We start from the raw sequence: 25,579 nt of genomic DNA, 5'->3' as shown, positions 1-25,579 counted from the left end.
GTGTTTGAAGGGTCAAATAGAAGTTCTACACACAGTCAGCACAAAACTTCAGAAAGGGAAAGCAGGCATATCCAGCCAGCCCTGAGGCTGAGCACCAGGACTGCCATCACTTGGCTCTGCTCTGGTCAAACTAAGAGAGCTTAGGACTAAATGGGAGGTCACTTGCAGAAAACAGGGTTAGTATTTAATCCGCCAACATGTGCAAGTGACACACAAACATTGCTATATAGAGGAATATTTGCATCACCTTTCGAGCATTATTCCAGTAAGGCACTTGTTACTTTGCAGTACCAAAAATTAAGAAACTGCATCGAAATGAAACACAGTTTTCTCATCTTACTACAAAATGCTTCCCACTATTTGGGCTGTCTGCAGGTAAACAACACAGGCTGCTTTATACATCACCAGATAACTCACACTGCATTTGCATTGGCTGCATCCTCTCCTCTTCCTGCCAGTGGCAAATATATACATATACATATATACATGTACACACACACACACATATATACATATTTAATCTATAGGCTGACAGATCCTTCTGCAAATTTAAGCCATTAGGAGAAAGAACATCATAATTTCCACAAAAGTAATCCTCTGAAGATCCCAAGGCACAGATGTTTTTATAATGTATCTAATTCCATAGGCATTGCATTATCTTTAATAAGCTTTCAGGACGAGGCACAGCTTGCTGAATCAACTGCTTAACTACAGCTCTAACTTTTTCTTCAAACCACCCACCTCCTGCTCTCAAAGCTCTCTATTCAGCATGACGGTTAATTACCTGGTCAAATGATTCTACTATTTTGAAAGAATTAAGCCATTTCCATATTAGTGATAATCCCAAAATAAATGCAGTAAATGAATGCATTTAATATGTTGCTTAAACACTAGTGGCCTCAAATTCATGTCATTTCAAAGAAGACTTGGAGACCATCCTTTGCCGGACTCCTCCCACTTTTTCAACATCACTTACATGCTGGTATTACAGGCTCCTATTAAAAATACTTCTTCAAGAACTCAAGACATTCTGGAAATGCACAGAGTTGGCAGAATTCATTCAGAAGTTCTCTGAATGACAATGAACCTCCAGGATCTATTAGAAGCCTTCAGTTTGAGGGAAATGACAAGTCATTGAGGGGGCACAGGAACAGTAGTTTCATTCTTTTTCTATGTTTAAAAGAGCCATTTGAGGTTAAAAGTGAATACAAAGGAAACAGAGAGAACTGGGAATACAAGACTGAAGGGACAAGAGACAGCCAACCGCCTGGAAGGCTTTAGGTGAAAGGAATGAGCTGAGCTTCCTTCCAGAAACAAGAAAGAAAACATTTGGATGAACCGACCAAGAAACTCTGATGAGCATTATACAGGTACTCCAAATGAGTACTATTAATAAACTATTATTATAAACTAAATGAGTGCTATTAATAAACTATTAATAAAGAGCACACTAAAAAGCAGAACATCCTTTAATTAAAAATAACAATAATAATAAAAAAATAAAAAGGACCTGTATGAAAACAATCAAACCCAATGTTCAGGAATATCATCAAAAAATATTACAAGTTTACAAAAGGGCGTTAAGAGAATACACCTCTCAGCCACAAGTCATCTCCTACTTTGTCAGAGCTAATCCATACTTCATTTTCACCTTTTTCTTCTCAGTCTGTGTGATTTTTCAAGCACGATTTTACTATTAATCACATCCATCACCGAAACCCAAAAAACCTCAACTCCTCATGACACTCAGTCACTTGCACTGCACCAGGCTGAGGCTACACCAGCCAAGAATAAGGCAGCCCATTGAATTATTCAAGCAGTTGTTCGCACTCAATTAGATTTTCATGAAAGGTTAAGCAATAGACTGATTCACAGAAATCTCTTCGTGTTTATGGAACGTAGCTAACACAATACAAAGAGGTCTTTAAAATGCATTATTTTGAATGGCTAAGCTAAAACAAAATAATAACTTATCTATTCACACACACACACAAAAAGTAGAAGTATTTTAAGCTTCAAATGGAAGGAGAGCAATAAAATATCTGTGCCCCAAATATTTCACTTGTCAAGTAAAATCTGCTTGCAGAATAGAACATCAATTCGCCACTGTTAATGGGTAACTGGAGAAAAATACCAAATGCACATATAAATGCATATGAAGAGGTACTGTTTTCTTTCCGTGCCAAAAGTAAACTTATTTAATACAGAATTTTAATGGAAACAGGCCACACAAAGATGCTATTCTTGCTCAAGAGAGGCTGTGCCCCCTTTCTACTGCACATTTCCCCTGCTATTTATTATCACTGTGGGGCTACATGCAGCAGTGAAGTGTTGCTTTTAATCAGCCGTCCTTTACAGAATACTAATTCCAGATCAATTTCTATCTCAAAGTGTCATAGAATCTCTGTAATGAAACACTCCATAACTGTAAAACAGAAAATATGAACAAATATTATCAAGCATTTTTATCCAGCCAGGAAAAAGAACATTGTACTTTAAACCCAAAGATTAAACCAGGGAACATAATGTATTTAGAAAATGTAATTTCTTTGTTTTAAGGAACACAATAGGCAATACAGAGAGGACATTTAATGTGGAAAGAGCTTAGAAAAGTCCTGAAATCAAAGTAGATGCTGCAAAGGAACGAGATCTGAAGGTATGCTCAGATGAATGCAACTCCTAAAGGAAAACATCACACACTTTTTTCAGAACCTCTCCTTTTCAGTTGATAAACATTTTCTGATCTGAATTTTACCACTAACCCTTCCCACCTACTACAGCAAAATGCAAATCAAGCGCATAAAACAGGAGTGCATCTATTTAAAGCAAAAGGAGCTGGAAGGAAAGTGACTTCACAGATTCAAACTTGCACCAACAGCCTTGATTCCAAAACTAAAACTGCTGAAGTTGATCAATACTGAGAGTAGGTTAATCCATGAAGAGTCCCATTTCAGCATAAAGACCCCAGCAGGCTGGAGGCAGAACCCAGGAAGCTGTGAAGAGACTTCAACCCAAATCTCACACTTCTTCTGACATTTTGCATTCCTTCCCTGAGTTATGATGAAAGATCACGCAGGCTTTGAGTTTTCTTATCTGCTGCTCTGTGCCATGGAGTCTTTCCTCTACACATCTCCCAGGAGAAAACTGTCCTCAATAGCAAATCTATATTGCTACCATGTGATCTATTTTAAGAGATTTTTCAGCAAAGTCCGATTTGTTATCTTTACAACAGAAAATCAGCTTGAAGAATAAAACCTCATAGGTGTCTATGATTTCCAAGAACTGGTGCAGAAAATGTGTGTTTTTAAGTTTAGAAGACCCAGCTTACTGCCCCAAGCACAATTTTATACAATCATTAGATGGAAAAACAAACATTCAGGACCAAGTTTTGTGTGCTGAGAGAGCAAACATAGGGTAAAAGTTGTTCTTGGCCAGGCAGGCTGGCTGAGACAGGGAGGGACAGGGGGAGGATAAAAACAAACCAAACAGATAAAAGCTGCTGTGCAACTCAACTACTCAACTACATAATTAAACTAAACCCTGAACATGGTGAAAAACTCTGTATTAAGAACAAGATTCTGATCACTATGTGCACACTCCAGCACAATAAAAGGTGAATAATTCATAATCATATTTGAAGGAAAAGTATGCATCACTCAACCTGGGGGAAACACAGGGGATTTCACTGGTATGATTTTTCTTTAGGGACAATGACAAAGTGCCGCTCACCAGCAGGAAACTGAAGCACTGAACTGTGTTCCATGTGCCATAAATCAACACTGCAGCCTACAGGATGTCTCTCTGGTACGAACATGCCATCAATTTTTCAATAACCTCCTTAAATAATGGAATATGTGAACGGCGACAACAGTAATGAAAAACGAAATGTTTTGCACGCCAAAGACTCTCGAATATGACAGTTAATATCTTACTTCTACAATTAAAGAAGGTGTTTTTGTGGTTTTTTTTTCAAATACATAAAATCTCTTTCCAAAACACAACAGCTTGTTTAACCACAAAACAATTTGGAGGCTTTGAGCTCTGTCACAGTTATTTCTAACCAACCTGGTTTGAAACAGTTTTGTTTGCTGCGGTTTAAAATTAACCAAGACAACAGCTTTCTGTGTTACAAGAATTGCTCATACATCCACCCTAGGCTATCGCCACACTACCCAAGGAAAAAACAATCCTTCATGCATAGAAAACTCTTCAGAAAAATCTGTAAATAAAGAAACCGTTTAGATCCTGGTTCTGAACCAAACAGAAAATACGAATGGCTCATTATTGAGGTCAGCATCTTCTATTGCTGTTCTCTTCTTCAGCAGCCCCAAACCACGCTCAGTCATCCCTGACCTCTTTTCCCCAGCCTGAGGAGGAGGAAGGGATGAGCTCGGCAGCAGCGAGGCGCGGGGCCATGAGGGAGAACCGACCCGAAAAAAAAGTTAGGTCATTTTTCCCTCATTAGACTGCAAATCGTGGCATGCAAAAGGACTCGGATAATTTCTCAGCAACAACCACGCAATGTATACGCACTGCTCAGCCCTGAACTGGTGATTATTGGAAAAAAAAAAAAAAGGAATGATTTCAAACAGGGAACCACATCAGCTTTGATTCTCAGAGACATCTGAAACCTCTCCTTTGGGAGCGGACCACGTCCTGACAGATCTGTGCAACCCCAAATCTAAGTGAAAGAATAAAGCAAATGTTAGAGAATGAAGATGCACAGTGACAGAACTTTCTGTAGTCATGGCAATAAAGAATTACTTTCAGAAGTTATGCAATGACTTTAACAGAAGAAAAGTTTTAAACAGTACGCCACAGTTAACCAAGTAGATAACATTCTGATAACAAACGAGATAAGATAGGGTTCCTTAGGCAGAAGAGCAGAGGCTTCTCACAAACTTTCTTCCCTAATTGGAAACTACAATTTGGTTTTCTAAAATACAATTTCATAAGCAACAGGTTACAGTGGTGCAGAACAATACTGTAACCTGCACAAGGTGCACCCTCCTAAAAATGCTTTTTATGTTTATTGTTCCTTATTAATAAGTACTTCTTTCCAGCCCACCTTCTCCTCGCTTCATTTAAAGTTCTTGGAAAAAAGAATTGAGAGTAATTGTTATTTATTATTTGCATTTAATCATTCACAAAGTGGATGCAGTTACTCCTTGAATGCATAAAATAATTTCCAGTGTCATTACTGCCTAATAGGTATGAAAAAATATGGCAGGAAAAACACTTGTTAATTACAACAGAAATGAGAGAATGTGTTAACTAGATACAACAGTTCAGCTTGCAGTACTTTGACAAGTCAGAGCTCAAGGTGAGAAACAGTAATAGATTTTTAGTTTATTTTCCTGATGCTGTATGCTCAGGATATTTAAACTAACAGTGCAATAAAATATTAAACCACACTGCTCTCAGGGTGTGAAATTCACAAGGAAAGCACTCATCTACCAGTATAGCACATAATTTTTTTATGCATTACTCCCAATAATCTGCTGCAGACTGTCGCTGCAGATTCCATTCTCTATCAGATGCAATCAGAAGGCCTATCTGCTCTATGTAAAAAGCAAGTGCCAGAGGGCACTTCATAATTGCAAGTCTCTTGCAATACTGATTTCCACGACCCAGAAGGTACCTCCCAAGCTTATATTCATATTCTGCCTACACCTATTTATTGTGGCACTGCTCTGAGGAGAAGATACTACAGAAATGCTCAGTGAAGAACAACTGAGGGCATCTCATCCTCACTTCTCACAGAAAGCAGCAGTTGTTTGGACAGCTCTGTAACCAAAATGGCTCCTGTTGCTATTTTCCAACAGGATTACATGAAAACTTTGTTAGCCGGTTCCTTTTCCCTGCTCCTCAGGCAAAATTATTTGGCATATAGATTGAAAATGCTATCAAGGTTCGGACTTGGAAGATAATGAGACACTCATTCTGGAAAGCAAGATGTGCTGGAGAGTGGAGACCCATTTATTCAATAGCTCAAACTTTGTTGCTCCTTTAAACTAGTCCTGGGATTCTCACTCCTTCATGTAAGTGGGCTTCCACTGACTGAAGTCAAAACACCCCATTTCTTTCGTATCACTTCACCCAAATTCCCACTCACCCAGAATATCCACCTGAGTAACTCTCTGCTTAAGACAGTCTGAGATTACAACACTACAGTTTGTAACAACTTTATTATAGACAATACTTCATAAAACTATCACACCTCCCAAATGAGTATCTTCACAGATACTCATATTAAGGTCAACCTTTGAAAAAGGCACGTTAAAAAAAGGGAACATTGTTCCATCTCTAAGGCAGAGCTCTAGCTGTAAAAGGGGTGACCACGCTAACATCCATGAGTACACTACATGATCTCCTCCCTGGAGTCATCTCTGACACTTACCTGACCCCATGATGAGCCAACTCAGTTCACAAAGCCAGAAGAAAACTAAGCAGAAAAGAGGAAAAAATATATATACATAAAACGAAAGAAGAAGCCCCTATCCAACGTTCTAGAGATATGAATCACATGAAATTTAGAGCAGCAGGAAAAGGATCACAACGAGAAAGAAGGTCCTTGGTCAGCAGTGAGCTGATCATGTCACACATGGATTATGAATTCAAACAACTCAAAAAGTTAAAAAATTCTAACTGACAACACTGTAATAAATCTTTACAATAAAACAGGCATCAGCTTTGAAAGCTTAGGAGTTATTTGACAGCACTTCAATTATTTGTTTTGAGTGTAATTCAGCACGACTCTGGTTTTCTTATTTTAGGGCAATATTTCTGCCGTAGCCTCCCAGATAATCTAAGAAATGATCCTGCCAAGGTGCGATCCGCGTGCTCCATGCCCAGGTTTAGTTTGGCAAAGCAACTTGACTGAACTGATGACATGAAGGAGGGGGGCCTGCACCAGAACTTGAGGGCAAAGATTGTATACCTGTTTATAGGAAAATCTTTACTTCTCGTATAAACATCAATGTTCCTTCTGCTGCAGTTCTTTCCTATTTAAGGCAATGCCACCTCTGCAGTCTTCAGTGAAGAGCTCTGGCATGCAATGGTTGAACCCTTCCATCACATGCAATGCCTTTCACATACCTCCGCGCTCAAGTCAGTGCGATAAAGTGAAACTGTAGACTTCAGAAATTGCATTAAGATTTAAGTAGCCACTGTAGCTCTCAGAAGACACCTCAGATAATGCACACCAAGCCTGAAAATTGGCCTTTTGGATGAATGCAAGGGCTCCAATATCAAGACAGTTTATATTACAGACATTTAAACTTTTAGATGATGAAAAAAATGGAGAATAAAAATGAAAGAAAAGATACTGTATATGATTAATGGGAGCAACAAAAACCATAAAACATGAGGAAGTTGAGATAAAGATCGGAAGGAAAACTACTAGTACAGAGTGAGAGTAAAAAGCAACGAAAAACCAGTGGTCTACAAGAAAACTCCATCTACATTTATTAGGTACAAATGTTGAAATGTATTGTTCGAGTCATTAAAATTCAGCTTTTTTAGATCACTTATTTTCTGCCCCATCACACGGAAATGAGTCTGCTAAGACTTTCATCAGAGGAGGGCAACAGACACAGCTTTAGAATCTGGCATAAGTCTTTCAAATTAAACCCACACCAAAAGGGTCACTCTGGTGTCACAACAACCCCAGCAGTCTGCAGTCCCTGAAACAAACCTTAGTGACCTCCAGGGGGCATACAGTGGCTCTGTGCAGTGCAAGACAGGCGCACAGAGTTTAACTCCTCTCCCATCATTCTACTCTACCTCAGTTGTTAGGTATCTGCACATAATTTAAGTCAGCAAGGATGACAGAACTCTATTCCCTAAAGCCTTTCCTTGGTTTTAGGGTTTGTTACATACTGTAATAGCAGCATTGCAGCTGTTTGGCTCAAACAAATAAGGCTTCTGAAGTAAGAGAATGCCTTTCCCATGAGAGTAGCAAGCAAATGCTTTGCAGAAAGTGAGTATCATTATTAATTTACAGTTATTTCATAACTTATCTCTGATATGCCAGCCTGCTTAAAGGCCTCCTTTCTTTTAATCCCAATGAATGTGATGCTGGATATTAACTATGGTTATGACATCTAAAACTATAGACACATGGAAATCAGGGGGCTTGGACTAGATGATCTTCAGAGGTCCCTTCCAACACCTGCAATTCTGTGATATGAGAAACAGCATTTTACAGGTTCATTTTAAAGCTGCAGCATTTCTGAATTACATTTTACAATACTAAAATGATGCAGCAAGTTAACACAATTTCAAACTACATATTTGTGCCATAAAACATGTTGGGTGCAAACAGATTTCCGTTTCCCACAAAGATATACACACAAAAACACATCTCTTCCTCAAAACACTCCTACAGTTACCAAACAAAGACAAAAAGGAGAATGCTACTTGTGATAAAGAATATTTATCCCTGCAAACTATACCTAAATGCATCCAACAGATAAATGTAAGCTACCTTATAGAGCCCACCCGGTGGCATTAGGTAATTCCTCTGCTATCAGTGCAGCCGCACCTCAGAGCACCATCTGGGTGCAAATCACAGTTTTCCTCTTTAATTTCAAATTCGCCTTTTAACTGCACAAACCTAATGCTCTCCAATTTTTCCTCCACATACGTTACAAGCAAAAAAGGCATTGTGGAATGTTTATCTCTTATCTGGATATTGTCATTTTACTGTCTCAAACTTCTTAAAACAAGCTTTTTGCTGGGGAGGAAATCAGTCAGCATCAGACCTAGTGGGGAAACCCTGCACTTGCTCAATGTCTATGGCTCTTACTCAGTTCCAGATGTTCAGAACATTAATAATGCACTAACTCAAAACCTCTTTTTGAAACTTTAGAACGTGCAAATTGCATTAAAACCTCTTTGCCCTCATTAATGGTATTGTTACAATCCCAGTACTCTGGAAAATGTTTTTTGGCATTTGTTTAACTTTGTGATATTGCCATTTACTCATTTTAACAGCCAGTGCTCAAATCTTAATGCTTTTAATAGGCCTGGCCAAACAGACTACCATCTTTTGTGAATGTATTGAAGTAATTTATTAAAGAACTACAAGTTGTCAGAAAGCAGCATTTTTTCCTTATTGATGATAGCAAAAATGGGTTTCTTATAATTTGTTTACAAAGCTGTATTTCAAAAAGTTCCAGAAATTGAACTTATTCAGCTTTAAGCCCAATTCATTTTCTGCCACAAAACTTCAAAAACTGTTTTCAACCAATCTCAAACAACTCTCAGTAAAGAAGAAAAAAAAAAGCAACAAAAAAACAGGTCTTGAACTAAGAAGAGGCAGACATTCAGAATTAATACTGAAACCATGTCCCCCATTCAGCCTGTCATATATGGGGGTGGCACATTTATGTCCAGCCTAGCAGACAGAATATCCCAGGATTTGGGCTTATGTCCAATGCAGAAACACTGCTGTGTAATGGCTGGAAAGTGTAATAGTCAGAGGTTAAACAGAGGTCCAAACTACCTACCTAAACCAAATCTGAAGAGTCTGCCTCTTGAAAACAGCCCAAGTTGGACCAATCGCTGTGCTCTGCTCAGGGAGTTAAGTGATGTTGTTGAGATGTGCTTACCTAAAGTCATGTGGCACTGCCAGAACAGAACATCAAAATGAAGGGAAAAAAACACTTGTCTGTAACAGCACCACTGCTTTGGCTGATACCTTAAATGTGAAAAGAGTCAAAGTGATAAAAGTAGGCGTTCCAGTTAAAACAGATTAGCTGGCTGCCTGCTCTGCCTGTCCTTGCTGAAGTCGAGGTGACCAGCTAAGACACTCAAGAAAACAGCATGCAACTGATAGAACTTCCATCAGGATCCATAGAAACTCCAAAAAGAAATTCAGCATTTATTTCTGCCAATGAAAAAGTGACTTTCAGAGTTTAAAACTCATTAAGGATGGAATTCTTTCACGTAGCAGCGTAGCTGTAAACCCCAATCCACTGCCACCTGCATTTTAAAACACACAGCAATGCAAACAGTACAAGAAAAATCTGTGTTACAGACATTTGGATATCAATACTTCATAGATAGTACAGCAAGTAATATTTAAATGGTAGCTTTAGGCCATTCGGCTCCTCTTAGAGGCTCTCAAAAGAGAGAATGAAGTAGTTAATGCTTCTATATTCTTAGGCTTGTATTCCTGGAACTCCCCATTTCCCCGCCTGCCCCCTCCTCAAATCTGTCTGAGGCAGCATAACACGAAATACACAGCGACACCATGCAGCTATCAATTAAAATTGGTGTTTGACTTCAGAAGTTAAAGTTTTTTAAAGGAAAGGAAATACAGAAGAATAATGGTTAATCTAAATCAATAGTGAACACTACTTACCTCTTAAAGGTGCAGAGAAAAAGTAGCAAAAAAATCTGATTCTCAATCTTAAGAATCAAATCATCCAAACCAACTACTTAAAAAATTCTACTTCTAAGTTATGAGTCAATAATTAGCAAATACAAATTAACAAACATCTTAAAAAAATAATAATAAAGAAAAAAAAACATTAACATTATTGTCCAGAGCTTATTTTGTAAAAGAGCTACTAAAGAAAGGTCAGTTAATTCATCATGATGGATTATCACTAAAATTTATAAGCATTAGCATTTTTCTCCTCGCTGGATACCTTGACTTTGATATGACACATATTGAATGAATCATCTAAGATGCAGGCACCAGGCAAGATATATCTTAATGCAGACAGGTCGGCGACATGAACCTTAATGGTCCTTATCTTAATCTTGTTTAAAAGCATCTTAGATTTCTGAGTAATCTTTTCACCTTCTGATATTCTCTTTTATAGAGTGTTTTTCCTGGAGTTGCTACTGATTTTCACATAAATGCATTTTTGTTGCACGGTATCAACAGGACGTTTTTTAGTAGCCCTGAAAAGTATCTTGGTTTGCTATTTAATAACTTTACTTTAAAAAAAAAGTCAACATGCTGGAACTTTGATAATTACAAAAAAAATAATATTACTGGAGACTACTCAGTGTATTAAATATGGCATCACAGCTCTTTATAGCAGAAAACTACAAAATGTGCACTGTTTTCTGCTTGTGCATACATTTTTCTCCACTGTATTATTGATTTCAGATATTTGCTGTGTATATACAGTCAAATGCTTAATCAAGGTAAAGGCAAGTTTCTCTACTACTGTTTTTTGGAGTATTTGACTTAATCGATAGCTCCCATAGCATCATATTCTGGTGACATTTCTATAAGAAGCATCCTGTTCTCTCTTCTTACGATTTGGATGAAGTTCTGACATTTAGAAATTTATTTGCCTTCCATTTATTTGCACATAAAAACTTTCAAGTGCCTCAGCCTCTGTACTTGTTGAGTAGTACTTCTATTAAGCACTTCAGAAGTCTGAAACAAATCACTACATTTATGCTCAAGTTTCACAGGCTCTGACATGAATACACGGCTCATCACTTTCACCTGGAAATGCTGCATTACTTCCTCAGCATTTACAAAGCCACCTGAAACTCTAGGCGAAATATAGAGAAATAAGCTTTACTTATAAAAGCCCCTTAAACTTCCAGAGCAGGAAGATTAAATGGTTTTGATTTGTTCTGCTTCTGCCGCAAATTTATTTTATTTTTGATGTTGTAAAATGACATTGTCCTGTCTAAGAGGACAAGCAGTGAGAAAACACAGCTAGGTCCATGCCCCCAACACAGTTCATCATGACACACCATGACACGCAGACTGGCTGCTCTACCTCTGCTTCCTGTGGGCAGTAGTACATCTCCATTCCTTCTGTTCCAAATGATTCAGGCTAGGAAGCATAAAAGTACCATTCTCACAACAGAAAAGGAAATACACTCATCTTTTATTTAAGCCTGAGATGTGATTTCTGCCTCTTTTTTTTTCTTGTCCTTTTATTTATAAGGAAGTAGAAACTGAAATTCTGAAAGTAACCTAATTTTTGAAGATATCAGACTAACTCATAATCATTAATTCAGTGAGGTACATGACCAGGTGTATTAATCCCATCTCCATAGGCTTGAACGGTTTCTTTAAAAGGTGCAATCTCCCCATAAAAATCTCTGAAAAGCAGTTTTGAAATGCAAAACCATATTCTGTGTGACGATGAAAGAAAAATATCTTCTTTTCCCTGTACTAATATACTTATGCTTACATTATTCTGTATTTTCAACAAATTAATCTCTTAGATTTAAAGGCAACCCAATCCAGAATAAAAGAAGAAGTGGAATGAAAAAGGGCATCCATAGAAAAATATTGGCAATGTGATTTTAAAATATCATCCTTCAATTGTCTACAATTTATATTTATCAATACTTTCGCTGGGTTCATGGAAGTATTCCCACAAAGAAAAAACACTCAACGTGTTTAGCTGGGTGACCTTTAGCGAAGCTTAAGGGCAGTGAGAGGGGGAAGGGTACCAGAGCTGTCCAGCAATCTCTTTCCTTCTTTACTAAATGTCATTACAAAGTCTCACCGTACCTTCAATTCAGACTACTATTCTCATAAAAACTTTCTAAAGCATTCGCCAGGTCTATATATAACAAGATCATCTATTGCATGCTGCTTAACATTAAATGCTAATTAGAACAGCAGTGATAGTGAGAACTGAAATATGCCCTCAAATTCCTTAAGAAAATGAACTGAATGCAAAATTTGTTCTCAGATTGTTGCCTTTGTTGCTTTGGTGAGCTTAGTTCAACAAATTTACAGTCAGTAATCCACTTTTTACACTGACCGTACATTACCTGGTCTAATGTGGTCACCTAATGGTTACAGCCAGTAACTGCACTGATGACTGGAATCCTTTAAAGACACTCAAAGAAAAAAAAGAAGAAAAATCCTTGCTTTGCTAACCCCTGTTGGTTTTATCATTTGTCATTCAGTTAAACGATCAAACTAACATGAAAGGTAGGAAAAAAAAATAATAGACAAGTCTTCTTTCATTTTAAAAAATATTCTATTGCAGGGAACCCTGGAAATGAACAAAATGGCCTGAAACCTTTATTTTTCCATTAGACTGAGGGTCTTTAGTTGTTGTTGTTGTACAACAGGGGCTTTAATGGTTTGAATTTGGTTGGTTGTTGAGTCTGGGTTTTGTTTGTTTAAATATTGATAAGAATTTTTAGAATTTAAAATGAAAAAAAGCCAAATTCTTACAAATATTACCTGAAAAGCAGGCAGGAATAACAGATTAATATTGCAGGTTAATACTTCTGTTCCCTAGAGCTCAGTGAAAATAACCAGAACTAAAGGAGAAGAAAGCAGAACTTGTGTGATGTACAAATTAACCATGATTAGATATCTGTTGTTAGTGAAATTTGATATCACATAGTCTGAAATTGAGAAATTTGATTCTTTTCAGCTGATGCCAGAGAGCAATTCCCATCGGATTCAGGAAAAAATATACCACAATCTTCAGTGCAGTGAAAGCAAATAAGAAACACGGAAAGCAATGAACTGGATAAACACTGCATTCAAATATACCAAGAATATACAGAGTTGTTCTTTTTACTTCAGTTTCAAAGCACTCAGGAAACAATTTAAGAAAAAAATCATAATTACTGAGATACAGACATTGCTGAAAACAAATATGAGCCTGCTGTTTCACAAAAACAAATCAGCACAGCAGCCAACATGAGCCTGAAGAAGTTGCAGTGCAATATAGTTATTTTACTGCAATATATTTATTCTATATGCATTCACATGTTAATGCATAGAACAAGAAAATTCACGGTATGTTTTGCAAATATAGCAGATGGTTCTTAAAGGCAAAATATGAAGAGAGATTTCCTTACCTTGTAGGATGGCAAGAAACACAAAATTCCTTGGCCAACTTTTTGACACACTGAAAGCAGAAGTGCTCCCACCTCATCTTGGAACTCAAAGGTCTCTGTATGCTGGAACGTGGCACACAGCTTCCGACCATTCGGGCCTGCTCCAATGGTGCCAACCCAAACCTTGTGTATTTCACATTTAAAAAGTCAATACTAAAGTAAGTGACACAAAACGTGCTAAATTATGTTATGCTAAACAACAAAACATTAAAGACAGATTAAAATACAGAGACATCTCTCTAAGCAAATGAATCCTGGCACTTAAAACTTCAGAAGAGCACAATAATTGAGACAAAACTGAATTATCAAATAGCACAGTGTTACATTTTCAAATGGAGGGGGTACATTTGAAGATTTACTTTACAATTGCTAATTCCAAGTACCAGCCTGGTCTGTACATTTTATTCATACTCACAGAATGCATCTGTCAGTACCTTTATTTGCAAATTAGCTTTATTTCACAATGGCCAGCATTATACCTCAAAGGAGGGAACAACTCTGTAAGAGTTTACCTGTGAGTTCCGGATAACATGATTTGCCTCCAGCTGAATAGAAAACTTCACACCAAGTTCAGAAGAAAATGAATCCATTGGAGAGAGTGTCCCAGATGTCAGAACAATTGTTCTGACATCATTTAGGTCTGAAAATGCCTAAGTTGGAGAGAGAAATGAAGGGATTCAGAAAACAGATGCAATCATCTACATGTATTTGCTATCATTCAGAATTAGTTTCTTCACATCTAGCTTACCACAGCAGGATTCAAGCACCAAAAATTAAGCATGTGGACTACAGTTTTATGTCGCAAATTCCTTTTGTGTTTGGTCTTTGTAAAGAAAGCACTGCTATCTGAAACGTCAGGTTGGTTTTCATTTGTCCAAGCGTAAGTTTGTTGCAAAGCAACTCTGTAATCATCTGCAAACCTATGAAGAGGCACAGAAATATTAAAACTACAGTTAAGCAAACTGTAAGCATTAAGCTCATAAAAGGCAAAGACAGTATGTTGCTAAAATGCCTTTAAAATTTAAGTATAAAAAGTAACGTTATATGCTGTATTATCTGAAAACAGAAAAGTTGTGGACTGTGCAGGCTGTAATGCCTTCACTAGAAGAAGGTAACGATGGTCAGAGGGCTGGAGCACCTCTCCTATGAGGAAAGGTTAAGGGAATCGGGCTTGTTTCGCTTAGAAAAGCGAAGGCTCCAGGGAGACCCTCACTGCAGTCTTCCAGTACTAGAAGGGAGCACTTAGGAGGGGGAATGCCTGTTTATGAGGATGAATAGGGATAGGGCAAGAGGGAATGGTTTTAAACTAAGACAAGAGGTTTAGGTTAGAGGTTAGGAGAAAGTTTTTCACCCAGAGGGTGGTGGCACACTGGAACAGGCTGCCCAAGGAGGCTGTGGATGCCCCATCCCTGGAGGCATTCAAGGCCAGGCTGGATGTGGTGGTGGTTGGTGGCCCTGCATATGGCAGGGGGTTGAAGCCAGATGATTATTGTGGTCCTTTTCAACCCAGGCCATTCTATGATTCTATGATTCTAACTCAGCAAGAGATACAAAATTTCAAGAGTTGCCAATTCTCCTTTTGGAAAAATAACGAAGCTTCACAGTAATTAATATTTTTAAATATAAGGTTTAAATCAGAAAGCATTAGTAACTGCTGGAATTAGTAGACAGAAGCCAATAATAAATGCTACGTAGAAAAACAAAACCCACGCACATTTAGCTTGGCAGTGCAACAAGAAAATTCATCTCTAACCTTCAAACAAATTTCTTCAATATGTGAATTCATTCCTGAGTGAAACCAATATAATTTGGTAGTATTTAAATTAGTTTTCAATGAATCCTTCCCACATAAGTAAATTTCCCAAAGCTTTTTGAAATGTTTGTTTTTCCTCAGAGTCCAGACACTACAATATAAGTGTTGCACAAATGAAACAGACCGTTTGGCAATGCAGCTGAATTGAACACCACCACCCCGCTCAGGCTACGTATTTACACTGACCTGCTGTTATCTTTAAAAAGATAGAAAAGAACCATGAATAACCCTTTCAGCACAATCTGAGTGGCAGAGCTCACTATAGGTATCTCGACAAGTTCCTCTTTACCAAACATGGATATTTTTTCTTCTTTTTCCAAGACAGCAGAAAGGTGTTTCTATGAGAGGCAAATAAATTCCACATTAACATTGTGATTTATCTTCTCAAAAGCTTAGTACAGATACAAGACAACCAGCACACTGCTTTAAAAGTTCACCTACAACACCTATAAAGTATGACTGAAGATAGCATTGGAAAGGAAAAGTAACAGAGCTTTTAATGTATTTGGCTTACACAAAAAGAAGGGATAGGGTTGAAAATACTCTAAGTACATTTCAACAGTCAATAAAAATTGCAGACAGAACAGACAAAGCTATCAGTGACTAACTGGCTCAATTTAAGATAATTGTACATGATCAATTTTAACCTTTAAAACATGGATTTTCTGCAAGTTGCAGTAGCTCAAATGGATTACTCCTGGTTTTCATCACGTATAATTTTTAGACAGCTTTTCAAAATGGTAGTAAAGTAACAGATGCATCAACATTTAGTTTACGGGTATTTTAAGATGCTTAATAACTCTGGTACTTATTTATATACCTTACAACATTACCTGTAAAATAGGAAAACTAATATTGGTTATTCCCATTTCATGAAAATGGTTGAGCATTTCTTTTCCACTCCAGACCTTGCAGGAGGTTTCATACCCTGTTTCTACCAGCTGACTAGAGCTTTCCCGTAGCCAGCTATAAAAGAAAGAAATCAGAACCAATTTTAGCACCAACTTTGAAATACAATCCAAGTACCAAACAAATTGAACCTTGAATTGCACCACTCTTCTATGATGACCATGATAAATACTTGACCACTTTTTCCTTGTGCCAGCTGTTCTCTTTTGAAATGAGCTGCTCTTGATGCAGCTCAATGACATGAGAGGAAAACTCATCCCTATGCATTTATATTTTATTGTTATGTATTACTTTTACAATAAGGAAAAGAGATTAAAATCTGTTCTTATGATACAAGATGTCAGGCTCATTTGGGAAAGATTTCTGCTGTGCTTTTAAAGCCACTCATTACTCTAACTGATACAAGTCGGTTTGTCATCCTCTCAATTATAAACCTCCCTAAAATAAATAAATCTTGAGGCATGAAATGACTCCCTTTGGTATCTATACAGATGTTTGTAACTCTGCTACAGCTTGAAAATTAAGTGAAATTATAACCACAGTGACAATACAATATAAGATAGGGATTTCTAAAACAGGACCTAAACATACACATCATCTCATTTGTGACAGAGCTAAGATTTCCACTACCTAAATATGTCTTTCATCATCTCTGCACTATTACAAAGCTCTCCCCCTCTGTCTAGAAAAGCAGGCAGGCTCCTTCTTTCTCAGGAAATGCCGAAGCTGTCTGTCTCATCAACCAGCAGGAGGCATCAGAAAGACAGCTGTCATTTCTACAACAGTTCAAAATATGTATCTGTAAAATCAGTTAATCATTATCAAATAAAGCAACAAGGCTTAGTAACTGTTTCAGCTCCAGATTTCCTGTCCTGTCACTGCAAATCATCTGCTCAACAGAACAATTAAAAAACCTTCCTTTTTGCCAGGTTACAAAAAAACCCTCCATAAATACCACCAGAACAATCACTTCTTCAGCCATAATTTGCTTTATCTTGTTAAGGAATGATGATCACTAACACAGGCAGAAGTTCACCACTGTAATACTGAGCCCTAATTCCTCAAATGTAACATCAAAAAGACCTGGAATTAAAATTAGGAAGAGGCCAGCATGACAGAAACGAATAAATGGATAAAACATTTCAGGAAGTGTAAAACTTCTGTTTCTCTGTTCTATACCTTAAACACCATCACATACTTTCAAAATGGTTATGCTATCAATGCAAATACAAACACTTTCCTAATCCAATAAAAAAAAGCATCACTAAAAGGGGCAAATTCTAAAAAGAACAGCCATCCTATTAAATCTAACAGTAAAGCATTAACTTGAAATACCTGTTTGTTATTTTAAATAAGTATTTATTTTCAGAGAGAAGCCTAAGCATAAATAAAACCAGCTTCATTCTCAGATATCTACAGTACTGACGTGGAAACCAGCATACACAACATCTTTAGGAAAAGATGCGTTACAGACTGCCTTCAGTTCTAACATGTTTATCCCTTCCCTTCCTACCAGAAAATCCTACTGTTGACACAGAATGACCAATTGAATGGCTGATTGGTCCTCCACTGACCAACCAATTTGTCCTTTTAAACCTGCATCTCATCAGAAGAGTTTGCTAATTTCCCTCCATTGCTGTATCTTCAAATTCCTCAGAAAGGTCATTTTAGCACCTCAGTGGCACTAAGCCCATTGCTTAAGTGCTGCCTGGAATGAGGGCCCAGGACCTTTCCAAGTGAAATAAGATTTTTCTAATTATCCATGCATTTGGCAAAGCCACTTCACTTTATGCAACAGTACATTACCAATTACTGGCCATTTACACCCAGTCCTCGGCTTTCCAACCCCTTTTCTTATTGTTGGCAGTTGCCAAGGCAATCAACCTTCATTTTTCTGATAAGGTTAAAAGGCTTGGGGCAACCGAGTCTCCAACCTCGCTATTCCCATCTTGTACTAAAATACAGCATTTGAAATATCTAAAGTAGGAGAACTAACTTCTGCAGAAGAGAAAACCAGAAGTTGTTTATTTGACACAAGCATTAACTCTCAGGACAGGGGATAGGAAAATGAGGGACTACTTGCTGCACTGTGCTGCACAATGTATTCCACCAGCTGCTAATGCAACACAACAATGATTTGACATGCACTGCATCAGAGTTCAGGTCACTTCAAGGCCATGTCACTCAACTTTCCCATGTTCCCACTCCACACAAAACATACCCTCGTGCCCTCTTGTTTTCTTCTTTCCTTCTTCCCAAGCTTCTGCCCCTAGTCTACTGGTTTCTATTCCACTTCTATCAAGATTTCCAGCTTCTGTTGAGGTCCCCTCTTCCAATCATCTCTGCGCTTTCTGGATTTTACGTGCTTTTTTCCTCTTACTACCTTTTCCTTTACATGATCAATGATAAAAACAAAGCAGGGGAGAGAACATTTTCTACTTTTTCAGCTTCTTTCTGCCTTACTTTTCAACTCTAGCTCCCAAACCCACACTCTCAGTCATTTCTATTTCTCTGTTCACTGAACTCCATGACATCTGTGTTCCTCCAACAAGGCAGGTGCTAAGAGATTCAGCACATCCTTGGTTTCAACGTCAGTACAAAAGAAAATCATTAAAACCATTTTCTGCTGATATAACATAGAGAGAAAGAATGATCAGTAACAGTGTGTGGACAACTTGTGCCTGAGAGTAATCAGAAAAAAGGACAGGGTCTGCTTGTGCAAAGAGTTTGCTGACTGAATCCTCTAAAGACTCAGCAAGTATCTACTGCAAATTTGTACACGGTGCAGGTTTTCAGAGCTCTCACTCCACCGAAATTCGAGCCAAGTTTTGCAGGGAATACAAAGGGCATGACTGATAAATTCACTTTCAAATATGAAGAATCTACAACCAAATAATGAAGGGACTGAGATTCCTACTAAAGCAGATTATGACCATTTTAAGAAAAAACAAAAGGAGCCTAAATGCTATTATCTAAATACTAATTGACATAAAACAATTAAAAAAATGGTCTTACTTTGTCAAAGAGTAGCACACAGCCCGTAGCTGCTCATGATCCTTTTGCCTGATGTTGTTATTGACCATGAAATCTAGCTCTTCTCGAGCAGCATTCACTTGACTTTCTGTAACACTGTAGCTCACCGCCTCCCGAGCACTATCCTCAATATTATGGGCTTCATCCAGAATGACTACCTGGCCTTTCAAGTTAATTTCCATCTTAAAAAAAACAAACAAACAAAAACAATGGTTATCTGCAGTAAAATGTAGTAATGAAAAATAGCAACTAACAGGATTCTGTTCAAAACTGGTCTCCACGAGCCCAACAAGTGACTGATTAGCTAAGCCATGAACAAAGGAAACATTACTTGGAATACAGGAATATCTGATAGAAAGAAAAAAAAAAAAAGGATAAAAACATTTAATCCAGGAGTTATTTGTAGATTATATATGGATACAAATAGGATTTCAGTTGATCGTGACCACTGAACATTACAGTTTTGGTTTTTTTTTAATTTCACTTATTGCAGTGACCCTATTACAAATATACTTACACTCTCCCGTATCTGTGGGTCTAGGAGATAATTATAAGGACAAAACACAATGTCGGCCCCCACCATGAGTTCTCTGGCTGCAAAGTATGGACAGGCACGAAGCTTCTTTCCCAGGCTCACTAGATCCTCAATGTCCCAAGCCTGGTACGTGTTATGTGCAGAATGCAGGGCAAAGTGTTCACTGAGTTTATGAACACCATGATAGTAAAGGCAGGACTTGCCCTAAAAGCAAATGAGTACAGAACATTACAGGTGGCAAAAATAACAAAAAAACAAGCAAGCATAAAATCCTCAGTCGTTATATACATTTGACTTTATTTCCTATAAACATTTCTAACAGTTATGTTTTTGGTTTTTTTTTTTGTTAAGGGCAACAATGAAAAGCACATCTTGAAGAGCTTAACATGGCCAGATCTATGGTTAATTCAATAAACAAAGGGTACTTTGCATTTATGTATACAATGCAAGAAATTAAGTGCTTACAAAAGTAAAGACAGCTACTTTATTCCACACACTGTAGACAACATTATCAAAGCCTACACATATAGGCCACCAAAATATAGTGTGGAGGTACCAGTCTTCAGTGTGTATCTTCATAATTTAAAGGAAAAAATTCTTTACAGAACTGTTGAAATTATAACTATGCTCACAAATAAGATGAGCAATAAAGATTATTTCTTAGTGTATGTTTTTCAACATAGAAAATGTTGATACACACTGTCAGTCAATTAAAATGCAATTTTACCTTAACCAACATAGCATGAAGAAATAAAAACCCAAAACGTAACTACCTTTCACTCGAATATGTTTATAGTCATATGCCCAAAATTACTCACATTCTTTCCTTCCAGTAATTCTACACACAGTTCATTCCTGTTACCACTACTATTGGACACCACTGGATGAATACAGGTATAATCCCGGCTAGAGAGAATTGTCATAGAGACACCAGAATACGCTGTCCTCTTCAGCTCCCTGGTAATCTGAGCAATTTGTTTGTGTGTTCGTGTTCCAAAAAATATTTTGGGAATGAATGTTTGATCTCCATTTGCTTTCTTCTTTGTGTTACCAGCATCTTTACGAGTTTCTTTTCCAGAGGAACAGGAACACTCCGTGCAAGGGCTGAAAAGCTGTAACCCAAACCAAGAAAAATTAGCAAAATCCCACTGCAAGATGAACAAGCCAAATCATTTACGGTCTATTTAAAAACTGCCCTGTGGGATAGTTCAAGATATCCCATTAAATCATCACACTGGCCTATCAACGTTAAGAAATGTTACAGAACACATCACATCCTCTCATGACTGACAATTCTCATGACTGACTTTCTGCTATCACCATGTTCAACTACATCAGAACCCGATCACAGAGAAAACTGCTGCTCCCACAGAGTATGCACACAGGTAAGACACATGAACAGCATAAAGGAACTTCTGACATTTAAACTTGGGCAGAAGGATACTACTGTCACAAAACAAGAAACATCCAGCAACTTAATGGAAGAAAACTTTGGGACTTGACACCAAAATGGAAATACTGAGAGCAGTTTTCCTTAAAACATGCAAAAGAAATCCAGACAGTTTAATGAAATCTGCAGAAAAAATACCAGACTACCTCACATAGACTCAATTAGGAACAAATTTGATGTGCTACTATGGGAAAGGCCTAATAGCAACTACGAAAAAGACGAAATGAATAATTCTAAGCAAAACCCACAAAGTATTGTTAAAGCATTTTTTCCTTCTTGAGAAGCACCATCTTTATAATGTCTGTCATAATACAAGATACTGGACCAACTGTCTCCAAACTGTAATAATTAACATCAAAAGAAGCACGGAAAACAAGAAACTCATGAGTAACAGTGTCTACGTACAGCTCCCATAAAAATAACTAATTCCTCTAGTGCACAAGGATTTGTATTTGGTTTTCAGCTTGACAGTTCAAGTACCAACATGAAGCTGCCAGCTCCAATATTCCTCCCTCCCTTTTTAATTGTAATCAGTAAGATTATCCATTACAAACAAATGCTAGTCATGCTGTGTGTTACACCACAACTGCAGATCAAGCTGTCTTTTAGCCTCCGCTCCGAGGCAAAGCAAGTTCACATTACCCTCAGCCCCACTCAGCCTTGTCCACCATTAAATATTACAATACATGATAGGATGCATGTAAATGTAACCCTTCTGGGGCTGTCACTCACTGGGATAAAAGGTTCACTGATGTGCCAAATAAACAGGCCTTCAAAGCAGATACAGTTACACCCATGCTGGAATTGTTACATTCCCCTCTCAGGTTGCCACTAGCGGCAGATTTCATTACCCTGTGCTGCCACATTAAATAGCCAGTTCCAAATATCCTGCCTTCGATATTGAATAATTACTTATTCACCAAAAGGATAAAAAGAAGAGTTATGAATGGGGCTCTTGTCAACAGCAAGGCAGGAAACAGCTGACATGTGGTGTATGTTACATATGTGGCAATGCTCAATTCTGTTTGTACTCACACAGAGAGCTGCAAATTGCACCTTGATATTTCTATTTTGCTCTTTGAAGCAGCGAACAGCACATGGACATGCTGACAATTAATGCTTCAGAAGCAGTTTGCCTATTCCATGAATGCACTTGGCTTTTCAATTCAATTCCAGTTGATTTGCAGAATTCAAAGATGATACAGCTATCGCTAATACTTGGTGCCAATGCTAAACTCCATATTTAGTTTATGAAATAAAAGTAACAGAAAAATAATACGGCAAAAACAGCAGCCATTTTGTAACAGTTGCTCTAACAATGGGAAAATGCAGCTCAGAAATATATAGAAATACATGTGCACACAAGGAGAGAAATAGACGTGGGAGTGTATAAATCATTAAGAAAACAGAAAACTATTTCACCGTGGCCACCAGCTTTAAAACTAACGCTGTCTTCAGCTGTTTGAATCTGGGATAGATTTTTAGAGAGAGAAAAAGCATAAAATCCTCTGCACTTCTTCATCAGTAACATCCACTGGCAGACGTTTGAGATCAGATACCGACTATACGGACCTGGGGCAATCCAGCTTGTTTTCCCTTCTGTCAGCAGGCAGATAAAGCTGCCTATCACATCAATATTTATACAGCAAAAACGTCGAAGTCAGATTAATAAAAGAATAATCAAGTCCGCCAACCTGTCCTACGTGTAAAAAGGAGCTAAACAAACACCAAGGCTGTGATCTGTGTAACACAAAGAGATAAGAGGAGTTCTTCATATCTGCATCTACATTTCCCAGTTACAAAGGCATCTAGATGATAAAACAGCGAACACTGCTTGTGTGAAATATCACACAAGCGCAGTCTAGTAAGATATCAGCAGCAACATTAAAGAGCTTTTCAACTCTTCCTTTATGAGCCTCAGAAAGCGCAGCACCCTGAGGCTGCTGCAGCCCCTTGATTAAGGCACACAAAGCAGCTGTTTATCCTCTGCAGTAACCAGCAGGTGAACCCAGTTCAATATTTATCACAGGCTTTCACAGATCACTGCTAACCAAGCAAACGTTTTAATTAAGCTGGAACTTGCTTCAAAGAGCTCATTCAAAACGTCAGTCAGCAGGTAAGGGATCAGATACGGTGTCAGGTGAGAGCGTGTAACACAAATCCACAACTTTCTTCATCCCATTGCGGTAAATTAGTCTATTCTGGAGTCCAGACCCTGATTGTAACAGGCTGCCAGTCTCCTGGAATGTGTAACAGAAGTCACTCAAACTCCATTGTGAAGGTTGTAAGCAATATGTTCGACTGCAATAGGCTAGCACATTAAGACAGATTCTTTTCACAGCTGTTTCTTGATACCCCAAGTGTTTGTTACACTACTCTCCATTTACTGTTTACTTTTCTTTTTTTTTTTAAACCAAGTATAAATGGGGATTCCTTAACCCAGCTGCCCCAGTTTCTCAGACCATATGTTTAAATAGAAGAAATGAAGAGAGCAGCGTAAGGGTATGGTTTCTCAGATGAAGCTCCTGGAGGATTGCCCCCCTCAGCTGGGCACACAGCAGTGGGCACCTGGCTGTGGGTTCTGCAGGTGCACAGCAGCCCACCCTGCCTCTGCTTGGCTACGAAACCAAAACCTGACATGGAGACAAGGAATCTGGTTTTGCTCCGCTCCTTTGCCATTTAGCAACAGTGTTCAACCAATGTGCACGCTTGTACCCAAAGCAAATCCAACAGTCAAATAAGAGAAGCCTTTTTATTTGAAAATCAACAGCACACTCTGCTGGCCTTTTTATTTCAGAGTGCCAATTGAAGATCAGGGGCACAAAGCTTTTCATATCCTGCTCAAAAATCCGTGGAGCTTTCCAGAACTCATGAAAATCATATCAAAAGACCCATAGAACAGCTTCCACTCATGATAAGACTCAGCTCCCACTCTCTCAAAGTGAGACCAAAGCTTTTGGCTTCTTCTGCATTTACAAAAGCAGAGCACATTGGAAAGCAGCTTGTGAAGTGAAAACAAATGGTAAGTAAAACAAAGGCTACCTGGAGTCACACAAAGGATGTGTGTGTCACAATCACACAAGTCAAAATCACTTTAGAAAGCTGCCCTCAAAGTAACAATCATGGCATAAGAGCTGTTACTACATTACTTACCGTTTGGGGAGACGTGTTTCTCACACTTTTTTCACAGTGAACAATCAGCTCCCCGTTTTTTCTCTGATTATAAACTTCTAAAGCATCAACCAGCTGCACCTCTTTTGAAAAGCAGTGACGTTTTCTAACCTGTTGGGGTGAAAAAGAGGCGTCGTGATGAAAGCTATTACAGAAATACTGCGCTCCCCACTGTAGGCTTGTGAGAACTACATTTGCAAGGATACAGTACATAGTTCTAATTATGTATTATTTGTATTTTTAATATATATTTGCAAGAGCACTCAACTCTAAAATCTCACACTTCTTCCACTTCATATTACGCATCTACTAATGATAAATACACGTTGAGGATATGGTGTGTTTAAATACGCAAGAAATCATTTAGCACGTGATATTCTTCATAATATAATGCAACAACGGGCTCTTGTTACAACAAGAATGAACAAAATCTGTCCACCAAAATCAGAGCCATGCCAAGGATTCACTGCGCTTTTCTCTGAAACATTGACTGGTACTTGACAGCCGTTGAGAGCAGCACCTGGATAGCAGCACTGCCAATGAACTCTGCTCACCTGCTGCTCTGTTTCTAAAGGTCGAATCCTCTTCCTGTCTACTTGAAAATCATCACTCTCAGTTCCACCGACCGATGCCCTTTTTTTGGCAGACAGTTTTGAAGCCAGGGTATTGTTGTCCTTGCATTCTGTAAAAATTAAAAGGAAATAATAATTACAAAAAGCACGTTCACTACTGGAAATGCATTAAGCAAGGGCAACACTTAAAATATATACGTTACTACAAGAATGGTTAAGACGCAGCATAGCTGGAT

General features: G+C 38.1%; 1 protein-coding gene across 11 annotated transcripts in view; it reads right to left on the bottom strand.

The window, feature by feature from the left end:
- The window catches only part of BRIP1 (BRCA1 interacting protein C-terminal helicase 1), a 117,791-nt gene that overhangs the window by 89,589 nt on the left and 2,623 nt on the right, over positions 1–25,579 (bottom strand). For all 11 annotated transcript variants that reach the window (XR_001558973.2, XR_004309330.1, XR_004309329.1 and 8 more), the window contains exons 5-14: positions 25,326–25,453; positions 24,754–24,882; positions 20,969–21,262; positions 20,133–20,354; positions 19,598–19,797; positions 16,507–16,639; positions 15,860–16,011; positions 14,609–14,780; positions 14,373–14,510; positions 13,822–13,983 (exon numbers count right to left, since the gene is read on the bottom strand). Coding sequence is in view for 2 of the 11 variants with exons in the window: in XM_015880606.2 (XP_015736092.1) it covers positions 13,822–13,983; positions 14,373–14,510; positions 14,609–14,780; positions 15,860–16,011; positions 16,507–16,639; positions 19,598–19,797; positions 20,133–20,354; positions 20,969–21,262; positions 24,754–24,882; positions 25,326–25,453 (1,730 nt within the window). In the remaining 9 variants the exon portion in view is untranslated. The remainder of the gene's footprint in view (positions 1–13,821; positions 13,984–14,372; positions 14,511–14,608; positions 14,781–15,859; positions 16,012–16,506; positions 16,640–19,597; positions 19,798–20,132; positions 20,355–20,968; positions 21,263–24,753; positions 24,883–25,325; positions 25,454–25,579) is intronic.

The sequence above is a fragment of the Coturnix japonica genome, chromosome 19 (genome assembly GCF_001577835.2).
Source record: "Coturnix japonica isolate 7356 chromosome 19, Coturnix japonica 2.1, whole genome shotgun sequence".
Lineage (NCBI taxonomy): Eukaryota > Metazoa > Chordata > Aves > Galliformes > Phasianidae > Coturnix > Coturnix japonica.
This window is presented reverse-complemented; position numbering and strand designations above follow the sequence as displayed.